The sequence below is a fragment of the Mustela nivalis genome, assembly GCF_964662115.1.
Source record: "Mustela nivalis genome assembly, chromosome: 8".
NCBI lineage: Eukaryota > Metazoa > Chordata > Mammalia > Carnivora > Mustelidae > Mustela > Mustela nivalis.
Window position 1 is genome coordinate 114,863,352 of NC_139027.1, and position 23,281 is coordinate 114,886,632.

Consider the following 23,281-nt stretch of genomic DNA (forward strand, 5'->3'; position numbering starts at 1 on the left):
AGCTGTTGTTTAATTTGTGTTGAACGGACAAATAAAGGTTGGTGGGGTGGGAGGGAACTGAGGGCTGCTGGTCCCCCCCCCCCCAAACAGGATACCCATCAGGAACACCTTCTCTGTCCACATTCTGTCCCATTCAGCATTCTGTCTCGGCAAGTGACAACCTCCTGCACCGTCTTCAGAAGAGGGGAGGAGGTTCCAGATCTCCTCCAACCCCTCATGACTTCTCAAGGAAGCTGAAGCCAGATTTATCAGCCTAGGAGTTAACTTCTCTGTTGGAGGATGAACTCCTCCTTTTTCTCTATGCTCGCTCTAAAGGGGTCTCATAAAGGAGGGGAGAGAAATGCTAGGGATCCATCTTAAATCAAGACTTGCCACTGGATCGCAAAGAACCTAAAGACCAGCAGGGTCACCAGGGCTCCCCTGCTGTTCATGCCTACTTTCCTGTAGTCAATTCTCAAAAGACCCAAGTAAAAGATGGAAGATGGAATGGGGAAACTGAGGGCCTTGGAAGAGCTGTTTCTAAGCTTGGACTCTAAGAGCTTTAGCTTCCGGGCTGGGGAGGCCAGTATAAGGGGTTACCCATCTCTCAACATTTGCACCATTTTCTGCTTTTTCTCCAAAGAACATTCCCACCTAGGTCTCTCCAACCTCCTGCCTCGGTCATCCATGGCCAGTGGGTGCCAAGGCTCTGAGTTCTCCACCTCTTCCCAGACAGCTCTCCAAATGAACCCTCACCTCCCTGGCACAACTCAAGCCTTCCTCATCTAGCACCTACATGGTTCTATTATCTTCCCTGCAATTCCCTTCCTCCTGCTACCCAACATGCCCAGCATGTTGAGTAATTTTACAGCAGTCAAATGAATGATCTCTTTCTGTCTCTTCCTACCCAGTCCCGCTAGTTAGCAAGAGGCTCCTCAAAGCCAACCCTCCACCTGTGTCCCCCATTCAAACCAGCTCCACACACCCCCTGCTCTCTGTCCTCCCTGTCCAAATCCTGGCCTGTCAAGTCCCACGAAGCCAACAAACCCAGTCACTGCTCTCGGGTCTTAACAATGTACTAATTTAATGTTCACATCATTAAGTAGACACTACTCTTATCTATTCTTACCCTCCTTTTACAAATGAAGAACTGAGACATGAAAAAGTCAAAGAGCTCCTAGGGTACATAGCCCAGATGTGGAGCCAGACATTCTGCCAACCATCTGTAACCATCAGGCCAAGCGCCCTTTCCCACCCTCCAGCACTTCCTCCTTCCCCAGAAGGCTACTTATTTGTGTAACAAGGAAGTTTTATTCCGATATCTGATACATAGTCAAGTAACAATGCCGAAGATGGTAGACATAAACCAGTGGGTGGTGGGCAGGGTCTGAGAGCCATAACCAAATGGATTCTTGTTCCTTTTCCCATCACAGACCAGCAGTGGCACCTGATCCCTCCCCGGGCTCTCCCCACTCCACCGCACTGGACAGAGGTGTTTGAGACCCTCGCCTGGCCTGTGGCCAGAGAGGAGTAAGGAGGTGCAGCAGATCCCTCCAGGCAGTCCCAAGAGGCGACCGCCGCCGTACTGCGCGCTCCGGTCCGCAGTCCGCAGATCCCGGGTGCTTGCTGCTCTCTGGCGGCCGGAGCCGGGAGCCCGGGAGCCCCGGGACCCGAGAATCGCGCCGTCTCCGCTCCGCGCGCCCAAGGGCACCAGCGAGTGACCGAGAGGCTGGGGAAAAGGGCGGGAGGAAAGGGGATGCGGCGGAGGGGAAAGGGAAGAGGCCCGCGAGGGGCGCGGGAAGGGGCGAGTTGCTGACGGCGAGAAGAGAGGGCGGTCGTGGGTACCCGCGGCAGGGCAGGGGTGGCTGCCGCGGGGTGGGAGCGGGCGCCAGCGCCGCGACCCCTCCGGACCCCGGAATTGCTGCTCGCCGGACTCGCGCTGCCCCTTCTCCCAGCGCGTGGGGCGCCCCCTCCCTCCGCGCCGGCCGCCCCCTCCTCCTTCCCCGCGCTGCCCCTCCTCCGTCCCGCCCCCCGCGCCCGGTCGAGAGCGCCGCAGTGGCTTTGCCTGCACTGCCCGGCCCCTGAGCCGCCGCTCTGCCCGCTCGCCTGGGCACGCTCAGAGAGCAGCGCGCGTCTCCGGCCCCGGCTCTCCGGTCCGACTCCGCCGCCAGCCTCGGGAGCTCCGGCCGCTGCCCCGGCCAGCCCCGCTCCGCTCGCGGACAGCGGCGCTCGGCGCTACAGGAACTCGGGCAGGACCCCGACGGGACCCGCGCGCCGGGCTGCAGCCGGAGCCCCGCGGCTATGCCCGGGGCCCCTCTCCTGGCCAGCCGCCTGTCCTGCGCCCGGGCCCGGCCCCCGACGGCCGCGCGCTGAGATGACTTTCCGCGACCTCCTGAGCGTCAGTTTCGAGGGACCCCGCCCTGACAGCAGCGCGGGGGGCTCCAGCGCGGGCGGCGGCGGGGGCGGCGCGGGCAGCGCGGCAGCCTCGGAGGGCCCAGCGGTGGGCGGCGTGTCGGGAGCCGCGGCGGGCGGCGGCGGCGGCGTGGTGGGCGCGGGCGGCGGCGAGGACAACCAGAGCTCCGCCGGGGAGCCTGGGGGCGCGGGCGCGGGCGGCGAGGTGAACGGCACAGCGGCCGTCGGGGGGCTGGTGGTGAGTGCACAGGGCGTGGGTGTGGGCGTCTTCCTGGCCGCCTTCATCCTCACGGCTGTGGCGGGCAACCTGCTGGTCATCCTCTCGGTGGCTTGCAACCGCCACTTGCAGACAGTCACCAACTATTTTATCGTGAACCTGGCCGTGGCCGACCTGCTGCTGAGCGCCACGGTGCTGCCCTTTTCAGCCACCATGGAGGTCCTGGGCTTCTGGGCCTTCGGCCGGGCCTTCTGCGACGTGTGGGCCGCCGTGGACGTGCTGTGCTGCACCGCCTCCATCCTCAGCCTCTGCACCATCTCAGTGGACCGCTACGTGGGCGTGCGCCACTCGCTCAAATACCCCGCGATCATGACCGAGCGCAAGGCGGCCGCCATCCTGGCCCTGCTCTGGGCCGTGGCCCTCGTGGTGTCCGTGGGGCCCCTGCTGGGCTGGAAAGAGCCCGTGCCCCCTGACGAGCGCTTCTGCGGCATCACGGAGGAGGCAGGCTACGCCGTCTTCTCCTCCGTGTGCTCCTTCTACCTGCCCATGGCCGTCATCGTGGTCATGTACTGCCGCGTGTACGTGGTAGCGCGAAGCACCACGCGCAGCCTGGAGGCGGGCGTCAAGCGAGAGCGCGGCAAGGCCTCTGAGGTGGTGCTGCGCATCCACTGTCGCGGAGCCAGCACGGGCGCTGCCGACGGGACGCACGGCCCGCGCAGCACCAAGGGCCACACCTTCCGCAGCTCCCTATCCGTGCGCCTGCTCAAGTTCTCCCGCGAGAAGAAGGCAGCCAAGACGCTGGCCATCGTCGTGGGCGTCTTCGTGCTCTGCTGGTTCCCCTTCTTCTTCGTCCTACCGCTTGGTGAGTGACCCGTCTCCCACCAGCCCCTTCCTTTGCTCCGTGAGCCTGCAGCTGTGCCTTCCCGGCACCCGGACTGGGATGGCCTTCCCAGGCGGAAGGTGACTCTCCACCTGGGCCCACAAGGTTGACTTAGCAACCTCTCTGGTGTCTTGGGCAGGTGCGCTTTGTGGCCGACAAAAGAGAGGCCCCTCGTGCTTGCAGGGTTCGTTTTGCAAGCTTTGAACTTCTGTCCTTCCCCTCTCAATGGCCATGACAAGCCCAGGGTTTGTTTTCACACTCCCAAACCCCTAAATATAAGAGATCTGTGGCATCTGTGTGGATGTCTGCTCCATAGGATGTGGTCAGCAGTGTACATGTTCCTCTAAATACCCCACCCAACACACACACACACACACACACACACACACACACACGCCACACACATTCACAGACACAAATGCCAGCACCCAGTGGTGGGGTCGTGCATGCTGGTGTCCCAAGCCCGTACCTCAGCAGGGACGCGAAGCCACCTGCTTTCTCCAGGAACTCATTCAGTTCCTGGCCAGGAGACCCTCCCTTTCTGGTGTCTGTGAATGCTCTGGGCTCTCACTTCTGAAATCTCTTCTTGTAAGTAGGGAGGAGGCTGTGTGGGATCAGAAGGAAGGGGATAGGGACAAATTATCAAATGCAAAGTTAATATCATTCATCATTGCTTCTGACATTGACTGAGTCCTTTAGCTCTCTTGAGAACTTTCCTGTTTCTCTCAGCAGCTTCCCTGCAGTCCTGGGAGGTGGGCGGCTGTTCTCAGGGGCTTTGTCCCACCCCCTGAAGGTCCCTCCTGGAAACCTCAGGGCCGGGTCAGCATAGGGAGGAGGAGGGGAGCATCGTCTCTGGGGACGTATTTGCCCTGAGTCATTTTGCCCATGGCTGCAACCCCGGCCGGCTCAAGCTGGGCCTCCCCTGTCTTGCCCAGGCCTCGCTCCTTCCACACTGTGCAGCGGAGTCAGGAAGGGGACAACAGCTTCCCTCTGCTCCCCTGCAGGCCCTCTCCACACAGCAGCCATGGTGAACTTATATTATAAATTAGAGTGTTACTCTCTGCTAAAACCCCTCCATGCTTTCCAGCTGCCCTGGGAACAAAATCCAGACTCTCCACCATGGCCTGTGAGAGGGTGACCTTCAAATTTATTATTGTCCAAACCAAAACAAGACGTTATGAATATTTATGCTGGGATCCCAGGCACAAACCGGGACAGTGGGGGCAAACCCGAACATGTGCTTCCCCTCCTGGAAGGAGGGCCCCGGGTGATGGCCTCATGGCTTTGCTTCCCTGCCCCTTGCTTATTGCGTGCTTTGGCTTCTCTGACCCTCTTCTGGTTCCTTACCTACATCGAGCTCCTGCTTCTGCACTTGCTCTTCCCTCCATCCCACCTGCCCTCCACAACCCCTCCTGGCTAACTTTAGGTCTCCGTTTAAATGCCCCCTCTTCAGAGAGGTCTTCCCTGATGCCTCAGCCCTCTTGTGTCCTTCTCTGGTCTCTCTCCCTTGGGGCCCAAGTTTCTCTTTCTTTACTGTCTCCTGCGTGCTGCTTGTTTGGTGTCCCGGCCCTGCACTGGCCCCAGAGCTCTTCAAGGGCAGGGCCTGGGGTCATTTTCAAATCCACAGTGCCGGCACAGTGCCTGGCATATGAGGAGCAATGTGGCACAACAAGGACCACAGGCTCTGGCACCAGACAGGCTGGGTTCAAATTCCAGCTTTGCTCCGACTGGCTCTGGAAGTTCCCGAACGTCTCTGTGCCTCTGCGTCCTCGTCTAGAAAATCAAGGTCATGGTGATGGTAGCAGGGCCCACATGGGGACCCACCATGAGAATTCAGGAAGCTGCTGTGTGTAAATCTAACCATTGGTTGTCACGGGCTCCCTGCGAGCTAATGCTTTTGTAGTAGTCACTCTGAGTACATCACTGACTTGAAAATCAGCCAGCCAGAGGCTGCTGTGAGGGTGTAGGGAGGCATGGACACTAAGCAACACACTTGGGGGCCAAGTAGGCAGGCAGGAGAAAGTCAGTGTGTCCCCACTCCTTTAGAAACCTGCCCCAGATTTAGTACTGTCCCCACAAAGCTCCCCACTCAGGTTCCTTTCCTCCCATCAACCAACCCCTTCCTTATCCATGCCCACCCTCATTTACCCCTCCCCCCACTTCACACTGCACCCCCATAGGGAATGATGGAGCTGTGTACAGAAGGCCACCTCCCATAATGTTCTTTTAACTTCTTTTAAAATTTCCAGTTACAGAATGATGCACAGATAACGAGAAAATGCTAGGCCGAGGGTCCCTGTACCCGTAATCACCCATACAGAACAGCTGTTCACGTGTTCCTATATTTGCCTCAGATCCCTTTCTCTGTTTCTCTTTACAAAGACATAGAACACAGACAAAAGTAAGTTCCCTCCTGCGGTCCCTTCCTCCTCTGCTCCCTCCCTCCCCAGAGGTAAATCTGGAGTCTGTCACCCCATTCATCTCTTTATACTCTTACCGCAAATATCTGTATCCATAGTAATGTATAGTATTGTCTTGTCTGCCTTTAGGATGTGTAGAATTGGCAGTATGCCATGCACACCGTTCTTCAGTTTGCCTTTCTCATGCAACATTACCTCGCTGAGATTTACCTGGGTTGGTTCACTGTAGCAGCAGTACAGTATTCCATTCGAGAATATTCCATGGGGTGTTACGCAGTCTTGTGCTGAGCATTTGATTTTTCATAGTTCTCACTGTTCTGGTCAACACTGCAAAGGGCTCCTACTGTTTTTGTTTTTTGTTTTGGGTTTTTTTGTTGTTGGGGGGTGTGTTTTGAGGTTCAGAGCATGCTCCTCTTCCAGGAAGTCATCCTTAAATTTCCATGGCCTTTGGCTCTTTTTTAATCCCTCCATCTCTGCTGCTCCTCACACTTGGCGTCGGCCACCACCCACCCCCTCGGCATATCCTTGTCTCTTCCTTCCTACCAGTCTGGTTTGTGCCCAGCCTCCCGAGCCCCATAGCAGAGCCCAGGGCCGCGGGTGGCGCCGAATTGAGTGGAATCTGGCAACAGTGAGCAACCAGGACAGAGGCCAAGCAGGGAGACAGAATATTCCGATCTTGCCTATGCCATGGTGTGGCTGGGAGGGCGGTGCTTGCAGTGGGGGTGGCAGTGGCTTGAGGACTGTGCAGAAAGGAGAACCAGCCATGAGGTCCTGAGACACCCCCCCCCACCAGCACTGGGCCCAGGTCTGGGAGAAGGGAAGTTCCTTTGAAGGAGCAGGGACAATTCAGAGTATCAACTCTGGGGAGGAATGTGGAATCCAAGGGTCTGGCATATGCTGGTATGGGAGTGCCAAGATATGGCCAGGGTGGAGGAGGTTGAAACCTTGGATAAAGGGGACCAAGAAGGGGGTGGTTACCGAAGCAGGAGCATGGGGTCAGAAAGAGGATGGAGGGGCAAAAAGAAGAGCGGGGCTAGGGGTAGAGCTTTGGGGAGCACCCACTTTGAAGGAACCAGAAAGGGGTCAAGAAGGGGGCCACCAGAAAGAGTGGCATCTCCCTCCTCCTGGACCCTTGTTCCCAGGCCAGGTGTGATGAGCACCGGAGGTGGAGGGCTTGAGAAAGAGCAGTGTGTGCCAGCCAGGGCTATAGCCCATGGAAATGAAGGCACCTAGTAGGTCCACAATCCAGGGGTTGTCCAACAGACCCAGGGTGCCCCTCCCTGCTTGTCCACACTCAAAACCAAGAAGAAGCACGAGCCACAGCCGCAGTCTGTCACCTGCCTGACCTTTAGATGCCAGTCAACAAGTCCAGGAAGGAAGGTATTGGCTCCTTCCGGGGCACCCCGGGAGCTGTGTGTGGATGCAAGAGGCATCACTTGCCCTCATAAGGGGGTCCCCACCTGCCTGAGCCATTCACTCCATCGGTGTGCCCACGCCCCCTGGAGTGCCCAGGACAGCCCTGCTATGTCTGCCGAGTGGTATGATTACTAGCAATGCTCCCCTTTCACCCTCAAAGGTGTTCCAGGCTGAATGACAGAATATAGGGTCACCAATCCTTGGGGCCTTTGGAGGAGGGGCTCTGGGCAGCCCTTCTCAAGACAGGCAGGCAGTCCCTGCTCTCACCTCAGCAAGCTGACGTGGAACTGGGTGCCTTAGAAAATTACAGGATGTCGTGTAAAAGTCCCTCCTGACACCTAGAGGAACCCAAACTTACAGAATGCACATATGGAAAGGGGCAGCAGTTCTGCAGACTTCCCTGGGGAAGGGGGGTTTGGTAGGGGTGCAGCGGGTGGGAAGGGCCCCTGATGAAAGCCTCTGCCCTAGGGCACTTCGTGCGAGAGGCTTCTCACCCCCAGAGGTCTGGGCCAGCCTTTGGGGGCAGAAATCCCTGCGAGCAAGAGGGGAACAGAGAAACTGGGGAGAAACCTTGCCCCAGCAAGTGCCCATCTGCACAAGCTCTCTTCCTCTCCCAGGCACCTCCAGACGCATCTTCTCTTGTGGCTCTCATGGCAGTGACACTTCACTGCATCAGGCTCAGGTCCCCCCTTAGCCATCCCCAGAGGTGGACCTGTCCCCTGCAACATACACATACACACGGACATGACAGCGCCCCCCCCCCGCCTGCCTCCAAGCTCCCTTCCATTGGGTAGGTCACTGAGCCTGATTGGCCTCCGAATGTGCTCGCTCGTGCAAAGTAGCCTCAGAGACTCACAGCCCATGGCGCCCTCCCAAACACGCCTCAAGGTGGGCAAGCTGTCTGGAGGCTGATGTCAGAAGTCCTGGGACAGCCCAGCTGCTGTCCCAGACCCCACATCTAGCCATCTGTGAGCCATACCTGGGCTTCCTTCCCGGCCGGTCAGGCTCGGGCCTGTGATATCGCCTTCCTGCCCACCCCTGGATTTAGTTAGGGGCTCCTTCCTGCTCCCCAAATATTCTGTACATGCTTTGATGACAGGACATTGTAATTGCTAGTATCCTTACACATATCACAAAGCGGCAGGACAGAGGAAACTATACATATACAGACATAGAAAAGTAGAGGGGCCTGTCACCTTGGAGGCATGGAGTGGAGAGTCCATGGCAAGAGGAGTCCCGAGATGAGACAGGATGCCATCAACAGGTGGAGTAAATAAATTGTTGTTAAATTTGCTGAACTACTATACAGCTAGGAAAAATAACGCAATGTGGATGGATTTCAGGGACACTATGCTGGACAGCTGAGCCAGATCTGAAATTAAAAGCACACAATCTACATGATTCTGTGTATACGAAGTTCAGAAACCAGCAAAACTAGTTGATGATTAAAGTCAGGTTGGTGGGTATACGTATTGGCTGGAAGAGGGAGCAAAGAAACCTTCCGAAGGGTTGAGAATGTTCTAGATCTTGGTCTGGGCAGGGACTACCTTAGCATGTGCATATGTAAGTCATCAAGCTATACTCTTAAAACTTTATAACTTGACTGTCATAATCCGATGCCTGAATTAGAAAGAGAGAAGGCGGGAGGAGGCAGGAGACAGGCTTTAGCCACGCCGAGGAGTCAGTGTCCAGACTGGCAAACACGCGTGGGCAGCCGGCTAGAGGGGGTCGATTCCTCATGTGCATCTGAGCGTTGGCCAAATGCCAAAGGACTCCTCTGCAGATGTTCCCTGAGGCCACGTGGGGGTCTACAGTCACAGGGGGATTGGTAAGGGATGCTTGGTGGCAGGTCCTCAGCAATGCCATTAAATATCTCCTGGCCCAAAAGCCTGAAAAAAGGGCTGGCATCACATCTCCTAACTGTGCCTTTGTGACACCTGGCACATAGTAGGTGCTCAGTAAACATGTGTAGAAGGCAGAAGTGGTGGATCTCATAGCCTCTTCACATCCCCCATGCCAAGGGTCTGAGTGGTAAAGCACAGTACACTCTTTCTTTTTGGTTTTCTTTTATTCGGATAAGAACACTTAACCTGAGATCTACCCTCTTAACAAGTTGTGACGTGTACAATGCACTGTGTTAGCTGTAGACACAGTGTTGCATAGTAGAACTCTGGAATGTAGTCATCTTAAGTGAAACTTCATTTATTTTTTTTAAGATTTTATTTATTTATTTGACAGAGATCACAAGTAGGCACAGAGGCAGGCAGAGAGAGAGAGGGGGAAGCAGGCTCCCCGCTGAGCAGAGAAGCCCTGTGCGGGGCTCGATCCCAGGACCCTGAAATCATGACCCGAGCCGAAGGCTTTAACCCACTGAGCCACCCAGGCGCCCCTGAAACTTCATTTATGCTGATGGATCAGCAGCTCCCTAGTACCCCTCCTCCCAGCCCCTGCCATTGCTCTCTCTGATTCCAAGGACCCAGCTTCCACAATGTCAACCCAAGCCCAGCCTTGGTGCATCCCAACCTCCACCCACCATCCCAGCACTGAGAATTATTCTGTTTTGTCTTATTTTGGTTTTGAGGGTTATTTTGAAGAACATCCAGAAGCCTTATCAGTTCATCTATAAATTCTTCAATATACATTTCTAGAACTCAAGAAGTTTTTTTGAAAAAATAACCACAACCCATTATAACACATAGAAATAGTTGTTTAAGGGCAAATATGGTCTTCGTAGTGTTCAGATGTTGCCAGTCGCGTCATAAATGTATCATTTGTTTGACTCAGGATCTGAGAAAGGTGCCTGTGTTGCATGTTGCATGTTGGTCTCTTTAATTGGTAAGATTCCCCTCCTCCCACCTTTTCCTTGCAATTTACTTAGTGAAGAAACCAGATCATGTGTCCCGAACAGGTGCCCACGGTCTGGAGTCTGTGTCCCCGTGGGGCCATTCAGTGTGTCCCTCTGGTCCGTGTACTTCCTGTGAACTGGCTCAATCAGAGTAAGTTTCAGTGTTTGGACCAAGAATTCTTCCCTTTTGTGCTGTTACGAGTGGTCAGTGGCCCCGGTACCTGATAAGACGTCTCAGGTTCTGCTCGTACTTCTCTTCCCCCAGAACCTAGAAGCAGCCATTTCTTCAAAGAGCCTCGGTCCCTTTTAGTGGTAAATGATCATTTAGAAATCACCGTCTGAGCTCTCAGCTGCTCAGTGAGACTGAGTTGGCCCCTGAATTAGCAGACAGAGCTAGTACATTTTATTTAAAAAAAAAAAAAAAAAGTACACCACTAACGGGATGTACCTAGGAGCCGCCCCTCCGCCCACATCCCCCCAACAGCAGAAGGGCATCCAGGGCCAGACAAATAGTTCTCTGCCAGCCCCACAGAGTTCATGAGTCCTAAGGCAAACACGGGGGCACAGGATTTCTGATCTATTCCCAGTCCATCTTGAGCCAGAGTATCCGTCGATTACCTCTCACCATGGAAAACTGGCACTGCAAGGAATTCAAGAGAATTGGCTTGACACAGCTGGCCCCATGGTGCCCTCACATCACCCCTTCATGTTCACACAATCCAGCAGAGACCAGGCCCCTCGGGCGGTCACCTCTTCCTGACAGCCTTCCATGATTGTGCCCACTTCAAAATGACCTTATCTCCTACCACTCTCCCCTTCCCCTTCTCTGTTCCAGTGATCCCAACATCTTGGTTGTCCTCCAACATCTCAGGTTCCCTGTTGCTTCAGGGTCTTTGCACATGCCCTTCCACTCTCTGGCATTCTCTTTCCTCACGTTGATGTGTGGCTCAGTCCCCCCTCGGGGTCTTTAGGTCTCAGCTCAAGTGTGCTTGATTAGAGAGGTTTATTTGACCCCTTTACAGTATAGCAAAGAGGTTTGCCGGCAGCAGATGTCCCAGGCTCTCTTGGCAGAGGAACTACTGAGCTTCAGAGTCAGAGCCACTGAGCAAGCAGTTGAGAGAAGGGGAGAGAGACAGGCTGCATGGGGTGGGGAATTCCTTCTCTCCCAGCCCTACTGGTGAGAAGACACCTGACCATCCAGGAGAATGTGGTATTTCTAACTGCACTCTATCTCTCCGGCCAGAGAGAAAGGCTGCCTGTGAATAGAAAAGTCCCCAGTGATGGAATGGGTGGGAAAGGGGCAGGCTGGGGTGCAGCCTGATATTTCATGGTCGGCTGCAAGTTATGAGCAAGCCTGGCTGTGAATTCTGACATTCTGCCAAGAACAAGTTCCCTTCTGGTGGTGCCAGAAGAAAGCTGTTAATCACACAGCCCGCCCCATGGCTTCACAACTGTCATTCCCCAGCGAGGCTCGGCCAGCTCGGCCGCCTCTAGCCTAACCAGCATCTCAGTAGCATCTCCATCTCCTAGACCTGGACATCTCTGGTCCTTAAGCGTGGAGGCTGGCTTGGGGATCATCAAGGCTGCAAACACAAATCTCACGGGGTGCCTCAGTTTCCCCAACAATGTGTGGGCCTGGTTGGCCCGGCCCCCATGCCACAGAATGAGCCTACCTGTTGACATAAGAGAGAGGCCCTGCCTTTTGTGGCTAGTGGCTACCCAGCCCCCCTCAACATTAGGTTAGACTCCTGACCGAGGCGCCCCAATATAGGAAATGGGGGAAAGCAGATGGGAGCAAGACTGATGGGACACTCGCATGAGAGCAAGACCGAGAAGAGAGAAGCAAGCAGGAGTTGGGTCTGTGCTCATCTCCCACCTGTGTTCTTACTACTCCTCACAGGTGCCTAGAGGTGATCCCTCAGCCCCCACTGAGGGTCAGGCACCTGTGTTAGAGGCTGGGATGAAAACAGCCATCAGTTTCATTGCTGCCTTCAAGAAACTGATCATCTAGGAGGGTAGATGGAACAGTAACAAATTTTATTAAATTGCAGACTTGCATAAAAGAGCAGGTAACCCAGGCTTGATGGGGAGGACGCCAGCCCCAAGGCTCGAGGGCTGGGAAGGACGAAACAGTTGGGGCCAAGCAGAAAGGCAGAAGGAGCCCAGCCCCCTATGGGAGGACCTGCTCTCAGCTTCATCTCTCAGCTTTTGTCCAAATCTGGAGGGGAGCGCAGACAGCACTGGGTTCTAAAAAGTTTTGACTGCAGGGGCACCTGGGTGTCTCAGTGGGCTAAGCCTCTGCCTTTGGCTCAGGTCGTGATCTCAGGGTCCTGGGATCAAGCCCCGCATCAGGCTCTCTGCCCAGCAGGGAGCCTGTTTCCTCCTCTCCCTCTGCCTGTCTCTCTGCCTACTTGTGGTCTCTCTCTCTCTCTCTCTCTCTCTCTCTGTCAAATGAATAAATAAAATCTTAAAAAAAAAAAAAACTTAACTGCAACACAAGAAAGCTTGGGGTTAGTCCTCAGACCCGCTGGAAGCCACTTGCAGTTTTCAGAGGTTTAAGGAGAGAAACCAATTTTAGAAAAAGCCTCCAGCAGCTGTGTGCAGAGTGGAGAGGCCCCAGGACCCTTGGGGGCCATCGCAGCCATGCAAACAAAATGAGACGCCAGGCTAAGCAAAAGCCTCAGGAATGAGGTGAAGGGAAGGCCCCTGCTAGAGACAAAATCGAAGGCACCTGGCATGATGGCCAGTTGGACACGGAGAGTAGAGAAGAGGGACTCACTGAGCAAACTCGGCAAGTGCCCAGCACCTACTGTGTGTTCAGTGTGCTCAGGAGGGCTTCAGGGCCATGGGAGTGTAGTGCCAAGCAAAACAGGCACAAGTGCTGCCCTGGGGACTTGGCCGCAGACAGAGATGCTGGACAAAATGAAAACTCAAACAGTATGGGAGGAGGCGGGTAGGTGCCACGGAGAGCAATAGCCCCAGTTGAGGGGGATGGGAAGCGCTGGGGTGGGGGAGGGCAATTCAATTTTACGTGAGAAGCCAGGGAGACCTCACTGCAAAGGTGAGCACACGAGCCTTGTGGATATCTGGGCAAAGAAGATGATGAGGAAAAGCAAGTGCAAAGGCCCTGTGGTGGGAGTGTGCCTGGCATATCCAAAAAGTAAAATGGAGGGCAGTATGGCTGGAATAGAGTCAGGGGGTTAGGAAGGGAGGATGGCAGAGGGGTTGGGGGGCCACATGTCGAGCTGTGTAGGTTGTAGGCTTTTACTGGGAGGGGGAAGGGTAGCTCTTCTTAGGTTTTGGAACCTAAGAAGTGACTTGATCCATTTTTTTAAAGATTTTATATATTTATTTTACAGAGAGAGATCACAAGAGGGCAGAGAGGCAGGCAGAGAGAGAAGAAGCAGGCTACTGCTGAGCAGAGAGCCCGATGTGGGGCTCAATCCCAGGACCCTGGGATCATGACCTGAGCCAAAGGCAGAGGCTTTAGCCCACTGAGCCACCCAGGCGCCCCATCCATTTATATTTTTAAAGAATCGCTCTAGCTGCTGGGTTGAGGATAAAAAGCAGGGTATACGCACGGGGAGGAGGGTAGCTATTGAGTTCTGACCTTGTGTCCTTCCTCTCTGCCCTCGGTGACTCCTTTCTGTAACCACTACCCTCATCATTGTTCTGCAAACATGCCAGGGCCACTGCAGGGCCTTTGCACTGGCTATTCTCACTGCCTGAAAAGCTTTTCCCCCCCATGTGTCCACATGCTCAATTCAGCCCTTTCCTCAAATGTGATATCCTCAGCAGGATGTCCTGCTTTCCTGGCCACCTTATCCAAAATCTATCCCACCCCACACAGACACACAAATACACACCTCCTAGCTTCTTTCCCTGCTTTACTTCTCCTTAGCATATTTAATTATCTGATATGTTTGCATTTTCCTTGTTTATCCCATGTCTTGCCAGCCTTGCCTAGTGAAATGTAAGCTTCATGAGGTCAGGGTAAGTGTGACATGGCCATAGATACCCAAGTGGAGAGGTCTGGGAGGCAGTTAGACCTGAGTCTGGGGAGAACCGTCTGAGCTGGAGATAGAACTTATGGGCATTCTCATCTGAAGTTGGTATTTAAACCCATGAGCTGGGATGAAATCACCAGGAGAATGTGAAGGGAAGAGATTCCGAACTTCAGAGAAGGGCACTCACATTTAGCAGTGGGGATGTGCAGAAGCAGCAGCAGAGGTCATGGCTACGGAGTAGAAAATCCAAGAGTGTAGCACCCTGGGAGATGAGATGGCACCGGGTGAGACAGAGAGGAGTCGGTGAGGGAGGGGGTGGATGAGAGCTGTGTTCGCAGGACAGGAGGAGCAGGGCTCTACAGCAAAGCAGTGAAAAGCAGGTGGGGAAGGGAAGTAGGCAGGTGTGGGCAGAAAAGAGAGAGGGGATGAGGTTGTAGCCCGAGACCCAGCAGAGAGGGTGCAGCTGGGACAGGGGCACGCTTGAAGGGGACCGATGGACGGAGGGTACCACCACACAAGGAGGCATGCTGACCCTGGGCAAGAGAAACCTCCTTCTTACCAAGGAGGCGAGGTGAGGAAGGCTTGAGCAAGTGCGCTACTTCTTGGCTGCTTTTTCCTCTGTGAAATGGGAAGTGATCGGCGGCTCCGGAAGAGGCAAAAGGGTGGAGTAAAGGCTCAAGGAGATGGTGCTGGACTTGGGGAAAGCAGGCTGAGGGTGAGGAGCCAGGTCCCTGGAAGCCCCAGACAGAGCTGAGTTCGGGAACCCTAACATACTCAGGGAGTGGGTAAATCACTCCAGAGTTCAAGTCTGGGTGAATACGTACAGCCCAAATCCAGAAGGATGTGGACATGGGAGGGTTGAGAAGGGAACATGGGGGGAGTGGTGAGTGACTAGGAGACTCAGCTAAGCAGGGATGATAGGAGAAATCCAAGGGCTGGCAGAAAGTCCAAGTGCAAATAAGAAAGGGAGGACGAGAGGCTGCAGTCGCAGTGGAAAACAGGTTTTAAGTGCAGAAAGGAAATGCTCAGGTTTATCTTTTAAAAGCCCCCCCGCACCACCACCAGGGGCGTCTGGGTGGCTTAGTTCATTGGGCATCTGACTCTTGGTTGGGCTCAGGTCATGGTCTCATGGGTGGTAGAATCGCCCCACATCAGCTCCAAGCTCGGCTGCTTGGAGACTCTCTCCCTCTGTCCCCCTCCCCTCTCTTTCTCTCTCCAAGATAGAGGAATAAATCTTTAAAAATAAAAATAAAAATAATAAAAGGATTGTTTTTATAATCCTATAATTAGGGGGTGGCATAAAGGGGGGAGGGTCCAGGACCAATAGGAGTTGGTGATGGATGGGATGCCGGGTGTGACAGAGAGAGGGGTTGGAATGTATGAAGCACCAGTGATGGGCCAAGTACATGTGGAGAGCTTACCATTTAGAGAGGAGATAGGCATGCGGAACCTGACTGGCTTATCTGGGAGGAGCATTTGACTCTTGATCTCAGGGTCATGAGTTCAAGCCCTACATTGGGTATACAGATTACTTAAATAAATAAACATTTTTTTCTTTTAAAGATAAAGTAGACAGGAAACGGATAGTCACCTGCTATGTTCTTGGCACTTAGACGTGAGAAGATGTGCTATAGGGAAAGAACCCCTAACTGTGGGGGTGGGAAGGGTGGTGTGCAGAGGGCTTCCAGGTGGAGGTGTCGCTGGAGCTGGCACTAACAGGTGGAAGGAGGCAGTACAATCTGGAAAGAGCAGGAGCAAAAGCACCCAGGCAAGCCTGGGGAGGCCACTGTGGTCAGAAGGCAGCGAGAAGTCAGGGCAGCCATTCAGCTGATGCACAGGAAGACGAAAGACTGCTGAGGGAAGTAGGAGCCATAAGAGAAAGAGGAGCGAGGGTATGAAGCCGGGAGCCAGAGGAGCGGTGGGAGGCTAAGGGAGGCTGCCCCACACAGGCCTCTGTTTCCAGTGACAGTTGCCAAGTTGAGTTAGCGGGGCTGGGCTTTCTGCTGGCAGGGAAGGCTGTGGGAGAGGGAGCCAAGTCAGGGCAGGAAAGGGGGCTGCCAGGCACTGAGAGACAGTGGCCTTGTCTCAGAGCCCCCAACTGCTCATTGGGGCTTTCCTGTAGCTGGGCTCAGGGGCTGGCACAGGTGGGTGCCAGGCCGCTGGAGAGAGAGGAGAAGGCATATAGGCAAGGTTGACCTAAGTAACCACAAGTCAGAGGGGTTGGGAGAGCAGAAAGCTGGGAGTGGCCAAAAAGGGGCTTGTCCACTGATGACCCCACGGCTGGGTGACATTGCAGGGACAATGCCCATGAGCCAAGGGCCCATCCTCAGGGGTCTCAGGGCAGCTCCCCATTTCATCTATGCGTGCCAAGAGCAGGGATGGGTTCGCAGCCCCCTGGAACCCAGAGGTCTTGGCCAGAGGTTCAAGCTAAGCACATGGAACACCAGATGCTGTCAGTGTCCCCTCCATGCCATCCCCTGGACCTTCAGGCCACATCAGCCAATTTCCATCCAAAAACCTGCCCGCATCTTTGCCCGGCTCCACCCACCCAAACTCTCATCATCCCCGCACACAGCAGGCAAGAAGCGTGGGAAATGAACACCTCAGGGAGCAGCACAACCCGTGCCTGATGAATGAGGGTGTAGACACCCTGTCTCCCTCACCCCGCTGCTGGGACCACTCTGAGGTTCCTGGACTTCCTGGTGTCCCAGAGCTCCCAGTGGCATTGCACCCCAGTTGCTCACAATGAGCAACTTGCCCTTGAATCCTTGTCTCGGGGTCTGCTTCCAAAGCCCAAAGTAAGGCAAAAAGCTCAGCAGGACAAGGAAGAAAATCTGGGGACAGGAAGGCTGAGTGTGGATCCCAGGTCTGCAGCAAGCTTCTGCACAGGTTGCTTGAACATAAAATAGAACAGTGTTTATTATGGCTGAGGGCATCCTCACAATATGCTGTGTCACCCACAAATCTGAGCAAAAACCACGCCGATAACAGCACTGTTCGGCCGGCTCCGGGCTTGCAGCTGAACGCATAGTCCACTGATTTGTCATCCTGGGCTAAATATAAAAGAACCATGGCCTGAGTCAGAGTTATTTTCAGCACTGTGTCTTACTTTGCGGCCACCGAGGGATGCTATTCAGAGGGCCACCTTCCTGGGGGCTGAAGTCAACCCTGGTGGCCCCCAGGGCCAGGGACAACTGTCTAACTCCACTCCCAGGGGGAAGTTGCCTCCTCAGCATATGCTGACAGATGCCCCCGCCTCCCCCAAACCCACCAGGTCTTGGCTTCTGTTTCTGGCTACTCTCCAGATCCGGGAACTGGTCTCTTCCTGGGGCGGAGCTGTCCTCCCTCAAAAGCCACCCAAGAGGGAGAGGGGAAGTAAAGCAACACTAGTGTTTATTAAGAGCCTGCGAAGTTCTGCGCCCTGAAATGCGTGAATCTTCACGACATCCCTTCCAGAGAACTGTTACTGGATTTCGCAGAAAGCGTGAGACTTGCTCAGGGCTGCGTGACTGCACTCTCAATGGCCTGTGCCTCGTGACGCTGGGCAACTCTCCTTCTGCCACTGCCACCGCCACCGTGGGTCTTGGCACCAAGAATTCTCTATTTGGTAGGAGGTGGGTGATGGGCAAGTGCTCCCAGGTCAGAGAGGGGATAATGGTGCCTCTGCCCCCTCAATAGGGGACCTGCTTTCATTTCTCTGGGGGCCAAGGGAGGAGAGAGCACGGCCCAAGATTTGTCAAGGCCCCCTGGCCCTGGCCCACTCAGTCTCACGGGCACCTACAACTTTTGTCCCTGGTGGGATGTCCCTGTCACCGTCCCCTCCCCTGCGGCTGCTGAGGATGTGAGAACAAGAGTGGTTTTGGCTTTCTGCGTCATGCATGCCCTTGCGTATTGTCGGGTGTCTTTTGAAGACATGACCCCCTCAGGTCAGTGATGGGGATGACAGGGGAGAAGTGGGCAGGGAGGAGGATCTTTCTGACAGAGCTCAGGTCCTAGTGCGTGCACCCCTACCTGCCTGGCACTCAGCTCCCTCAAAGCTACCCCCAGAAGCCCTCCCTGACCACTTCCCCTGGGATGGCCCCACTGACCTCCATTCCAACAGCCATGGGCATTGTGTTTACTGAGGCTTAATTCTAGGCTCTTGTCTCCCACCTGCTTGAAAACATCCATGGCTCCGAACTACCCACAAATACATGTGGAAATTCCCAGTACTTCAGGCCCTTTACCATCTATCCCAAATGATGTTGTTCTTGGTGTATCCCACAGGACATTCCCAGGCCCCCAACTTGTACTCCTCTTGCCCACCTGTCCCCTCCTCTGCTGTCTCCCTCTGTCCCTCCTCATCTCACCACACTCCTGTCCATCCTCTGAGAACCCTGGAAGCTCCCCGGCCTCCATGCTGAGCACTACCATCACCCTGTCTTCATTTCCTTGGTAGTTTATGCACATGGGTGCTCAGGGAATGCAGCCATGCTTGATGTGAGCCCAGCACAGTGCCTGACATGGAGCACGCCTTGGTCAACATTTAATTCAAAGGCGCTTACCCTTTTAGTGCCACAGACAGCCCTGTGCATCTGGCAAAGCTTGGCAGGGGGCCCTTCTCAGGGTTATGCTTTCAAATGCATAAACTAAAATACAAGAAATTGCAAAGAAAACTGATTTGGTCGAACACATCAAAATATTTGTGAATGAAATCTGTGAGTTAGTAAGTCATTTGCTTCTAGGTTAGGGCAGTAAAAGGATCTAGGGGTGCATTCGGATGTCTGTCGTTTCCAAATAGTGAGCAGCGTGGACAGCGTTTCAAAGCGTCTGCAACAACTGAATGTGACAGGAAAATATCTGGCAGGAACTGCTCATAGCAGGTCGAATCCTAGGAAACTGCCAATCTTGCACCCGTTTTGAGCTCCAAGAACCTTGATTGCATATGGCTCCATCTCCTCCTGCACAGGTTTGTTGCCGACACACCTCTTGAGGGAAATGAACAGTATCGGGTAGAAGTGAGTAAAATGGAAAATGACTTTTCCTCATCCAAGTTCATGGACCCCTCGAATTATATCAGGGACCCCTTGGGAAGAGAGACCTTGAGAGACCCGAGTTCACGAAGCCTTTGCGCCCAGGGGCTACCTAGGCTTCCCTCTCCCCAAGCCTCCGTCTAACAGGCGTGACTCTCTGTCCTCCCCTTCCCCAGGCTCCCTGTTCCCGCAGCTGAAGCCGTCGGAGGGCGTCTTCAAGGTCATCTTCTGGCTTGGCTATTTCAACAGCTGCGTGAACCCGCTCATCTACCCTTGCTCCAGCCGCGAGTTCAAGCGCGCCTTTCTCCGCCTGCTGCGCTGCCAGTGCCGGCGTCGCCGGCGCCGCCGTCCCCTCTGGCGCGTCTACGGCCACCACTGGCGGGGCTCGACCGCGGGCCCGCGCCCTGACTTTGCTCCCGGCCCTGACGCCGCGCCCCCTGGGGCCCCGCTGGCCCTCACCGCGCCCTCGGCCCCCGACTCCCCCGACACGCCAGAGGCGCAGGCTCCCGTCGCCGGTCGTCGAAAGCCGTCCTGCGCCTTCCTCGAGTGGCGGCTGCTCGGGCCATTCCGGAGACCGACCACCCAGCTGCGTGCCAAGGTCTCCAGCCTGTCGCACAAGATCCGCGCCGGGAGCGCGCGCTCAGAGGCCGCCAGCACCCTGCGGGCGGAGGTGGAGGCGGTGTCCCTGGGAGTCCCCCACGACGTGGCCGAGGGCGCCACCTGCCAGGCGTACGAACTGGCGGACTACAGTAACCTCCGGGAGACTGATATTTAAGGACCCCGAGCGAGGCCGAGGAGTGTGTTGGGGGAGGAGAAAAGGGGCTGCGGGTCGGGGAACGGGGATAGGGGGCGGTGAGGGAGGCTGGCTTTGTTCAAGAGGCCCCCGGCCGGATCAGGGACGGGACACTGATTAGGGTGGCTGCTCTGGGGCCTCCCCGAGGAACTGAGGCGGGGAAACGTGAAAAGTTGTGGCCCCCTCCTGGACACGGGTGCCTGGAGCTCCTCCTTTTGGAGGAAGGGGCTGCGGGTTCCGGGAGGGGGGGCCTTTGCTCCCAGTCGTTTGAGAAACACTGCCCCATCCATGCCCTAAACCCTGGACAGACAACCTCAAGTGTGGCAAGGCAAGCCCACCCCTCCTCTTGGGGGAGATGGGGCGCAAAGGCCCTGCCTGGTTGTTTCCAGTCCTCCCCTAGGGAAAAAGTCAGTGGGACCAGGGTTTCTCAATGGACACAATTTCTCCTTGCTGCCTGGAGGAATCCAGTGGACCTGCTGCCACCATCAATTTCATGGCAGATTGGATGACTGTCCTACAAGCCTGTTGTATTTACCCATGGACCCACTCCCCCTACAGAGGCTCCTCCACTCATACCCCATCACCTGGCCCTGCCCCTCATTATCTCCCAAGGGCCTTACTGTTTACACTCTGTACATAGTGCCTGTGCCCATCACTTCTTGCCGGGATCTGGAGCCATCAAATGGGGAGAGTTTTATTTGTCATTTTGAGACATATTTATTGGTAAGAGTACTTCTATTTTGTCCAAACTGTGCAAACAGTCCCTCTTTAGCTTGTAAACCCATAAAGAACCACCCTTTTTTTTTTTCCTGAACCCCTTCAAATTCTAAAGCCCCACAAGAGGATAGATTGGGTCTGCATTCTCCTTTCTAATTTCAACTTAACTATCTCTTTAACTGATGGCTGCTATCCTCTAGGACTTTCAGCATGACCAAAGGACTCAGGGGTTTTGTTGGCTTTTAAAATTTACATGATTCGTCTTGGGAACCAAATAGTAATCGTAAGCATAAGTTTTTGCTTTGTCAGTCTCCCCAGATGAAACTGTGATGCCCTGAGGGCCTCCATGAGGAAGGTGGCCATCAGTTAAATGGGTGGAACGTGAAAAAATATACAAGCCCAAGTAGACAAGTATACATGGTGAGTGAGAGAACACCTACCTAAACCATGCTTGTTGGTTTTGAGTGAATGTCCAACACTTGCTGCATTCTCAAGAGATTGCAGGTAATTCAGTCTTCAGCTGGAGAACATCAACCCATACATACAGTCAGAGTGGTGTTGATGACTGTGATCCAGTGGAAAGCTGGTTAGGTGATACCCCAGGGTGTCTGGAAGTAGGAAGGTTCTAAAACTGGAAGAGCCAGTTGCTGGGGCCAACATGGACCAATATTTTGAACCAGAAGTTTCCATCCTGTACTGAGGAAGTCATCTGTTTGGAAGGTCACCACAATTTTAGACCTCTCATCCCATTTTATAAGGTAAAAAGATAGCCAAGAGCAGACATTTCCTACTGTGGGTCTGCAGCAGGTTCTAGACTTTCAGGACTTGCATCCCCCCAAGGCACAGGAAGGACGGTTTAAGGCAGGTGCTGGGAATATAATGCACACCCCAAAAAGGGCCCACTTTATAGCACATTGACCACCCTAAAGCTGGGGACACTGAGGGACAGTCCTTGCTATCTTCTCACAGAGGTGGGAGCCATCCCTCAAATCAGGGGTCAGCAAAGAGGCTCACCCCCTTGTCGGAGAATTGAACACTGGGCTACTGGGCAGGGGTTCCAGTAGCAGGGGAGGGTCTCTGAGCAGGCGACCGTGGGCTCCTACAAGCCAGGGCAGTTGAGCCCACAGGAGGTCAACAGTGCAGACAAGGGAGCAGGTTGGGGAGGGAACATTCATAAGGGGGATTTTAGGGGGTCCTCCTTGCCCTGGATAACCCAGTAGGTGTGCAGGCAGGTGGGGCCAGCAGCTTGCCCAGTACATCCAGTTGGCACAAGGATTAATCTGCAAAATGTATCTGATGTTCAAGACTCAGCCCCCATCTCCTGGGCACAGGGGACCTCTGCACACAGCTGTCTCCTCCTATACCTCCACACCAAGCCTCCAGGAGATCAGAGAGAGCTACAGAGCCCCCAGAGAGGCTGTGCCACGGGGACCCTCCAGGGACCCAGTTATAATCATCAATAAAGCACTGAGTTGGTGACCTTGGTGTCAGGACATGCCAAAGTGTCGTAGAGTGGCCCAGAGCAAAGGAGGGAAAGCAAGAGCCCTTCTGGAGGAGGAATCCTCTTACAAGTGATTTGGGGACATCTGGAAGAAGTACATTCTCCACACTATTTCCTGAGTCCTCGGGCACCCCAGTCCACACATCTGATTAGAGATACTGCCTCCGAGGTACACACAGAAAATGAAGTTGTTGTCTCCAGGAAGTCCTATGAAATGTCAGGCTGACTGGGAGAGTGGGAAGACTCTCTCAGCGCTCCTCAAAATGGGAATAATTGTTCCTTTACGATCTTCAAGGAATGGGGTGAGGCCTTGAGGGAGTTTGTGAGTGGGAAGGGGATGGCTTCGTGAGATGGGACAGGGACAGAATGAGCCTCCAACTACACTGGCATTTGCCTAAGCCCTTTGCCCCTCACCATCCTTAGAAAGCCTCCTTCCTGCTTCCAGCTCCAGGCCCCAGCCCATTCTGCCCGCCCTCGTCTTGAGCTGGGCTCTTGCCACCCATCTTGCCTTGCTTCCCACACTCTTTCAGGGACCTCTGTCCCCAGCAGCCCCCAGAGCTGCTTTTGCAAGTCACCTGGGACATCTCACTTCCTCCATCTCCTCCCCTCTGTCTCTGCCACAGTCCACGCTGGGGCTGCAATGTTCTCCCTGCCCGAGCCACGCCCCTGGGATCTCTTCTGGCCCCTGACTTCTCTCTTTCTCTCTCTCTCTCTCTGTCCTTATATGTCTCCCAAGGTTTTCCTCTCCCTTTCCTCAACTGTCCACACAATCTTATCCACTCCAAATCATCTCAATGACCACTTGTACATAAATGCCTCCCTAGGGTTTGTCTGTAACTCCAGATGTGTGTTCACCCTCCCCTTGGATGCTTCCCAAGCATCCCAAATTCAAGCCCACTCGCCTCCTGAGAGGCCGTCTTCTCGACTCCATGTGGGCAGGATAAGGACACTGGTGCTGAGGCGTAAGCTCCTGGAAGCCCTGAGCCTGCCACCTTCTCCCTTCCTTCATCTTCCCGAGATCTCCCCAGATGCCCTGCTCAAAAACAAGCCCCAAGTGTCCCTTGGCCTCACTAGTAGCTCAC

The 23,281-nt window shown here is 54.7% G+C and overlaps 1 protein-coding gene and 1 long non-coding RNA gene across 2 annotated transcripts; one reads left to right on the forward strand and one right to left on the reverse strand.

Moving 5' to 3' along the window:
* Positions 1-1,730: 1,730 nt before the first annotated feature.
* On the forward strand, positions 1,731-22,177 carry ADRA1D (adrenoceptor alpha 1D). Its single transcript, XM_082745598.1, has 2 exons — positions 1,731-3,470; positions 19,365-22,177. Exons 1-2 carry the CDS (start codon positions 2,354-2,356, stop codon positions 19,961-19,963), a joined length of 1,716 nt encoding a protein of 571 aa, XP_082601724.1. The 5' UTR covers positions 1,731-2,353; the 3' UTR covers positions 19,964-22,177.
* LOC309872022 lies at positions 18,849-21,207 on the reverse strand. Its single transcript, XR_014315618.1, has 2 exons — positions 21,139-21,207; positions 18,849-19,143 (listed from the first exon to the last, which is right to left on the reverse strand). It is a non-coding gene; the product is annotated as an uncharacterized lncRNA (long non-coding RNA).
* Positions 22,178-23,281: the final 1,104 nt, after the last annotated feature.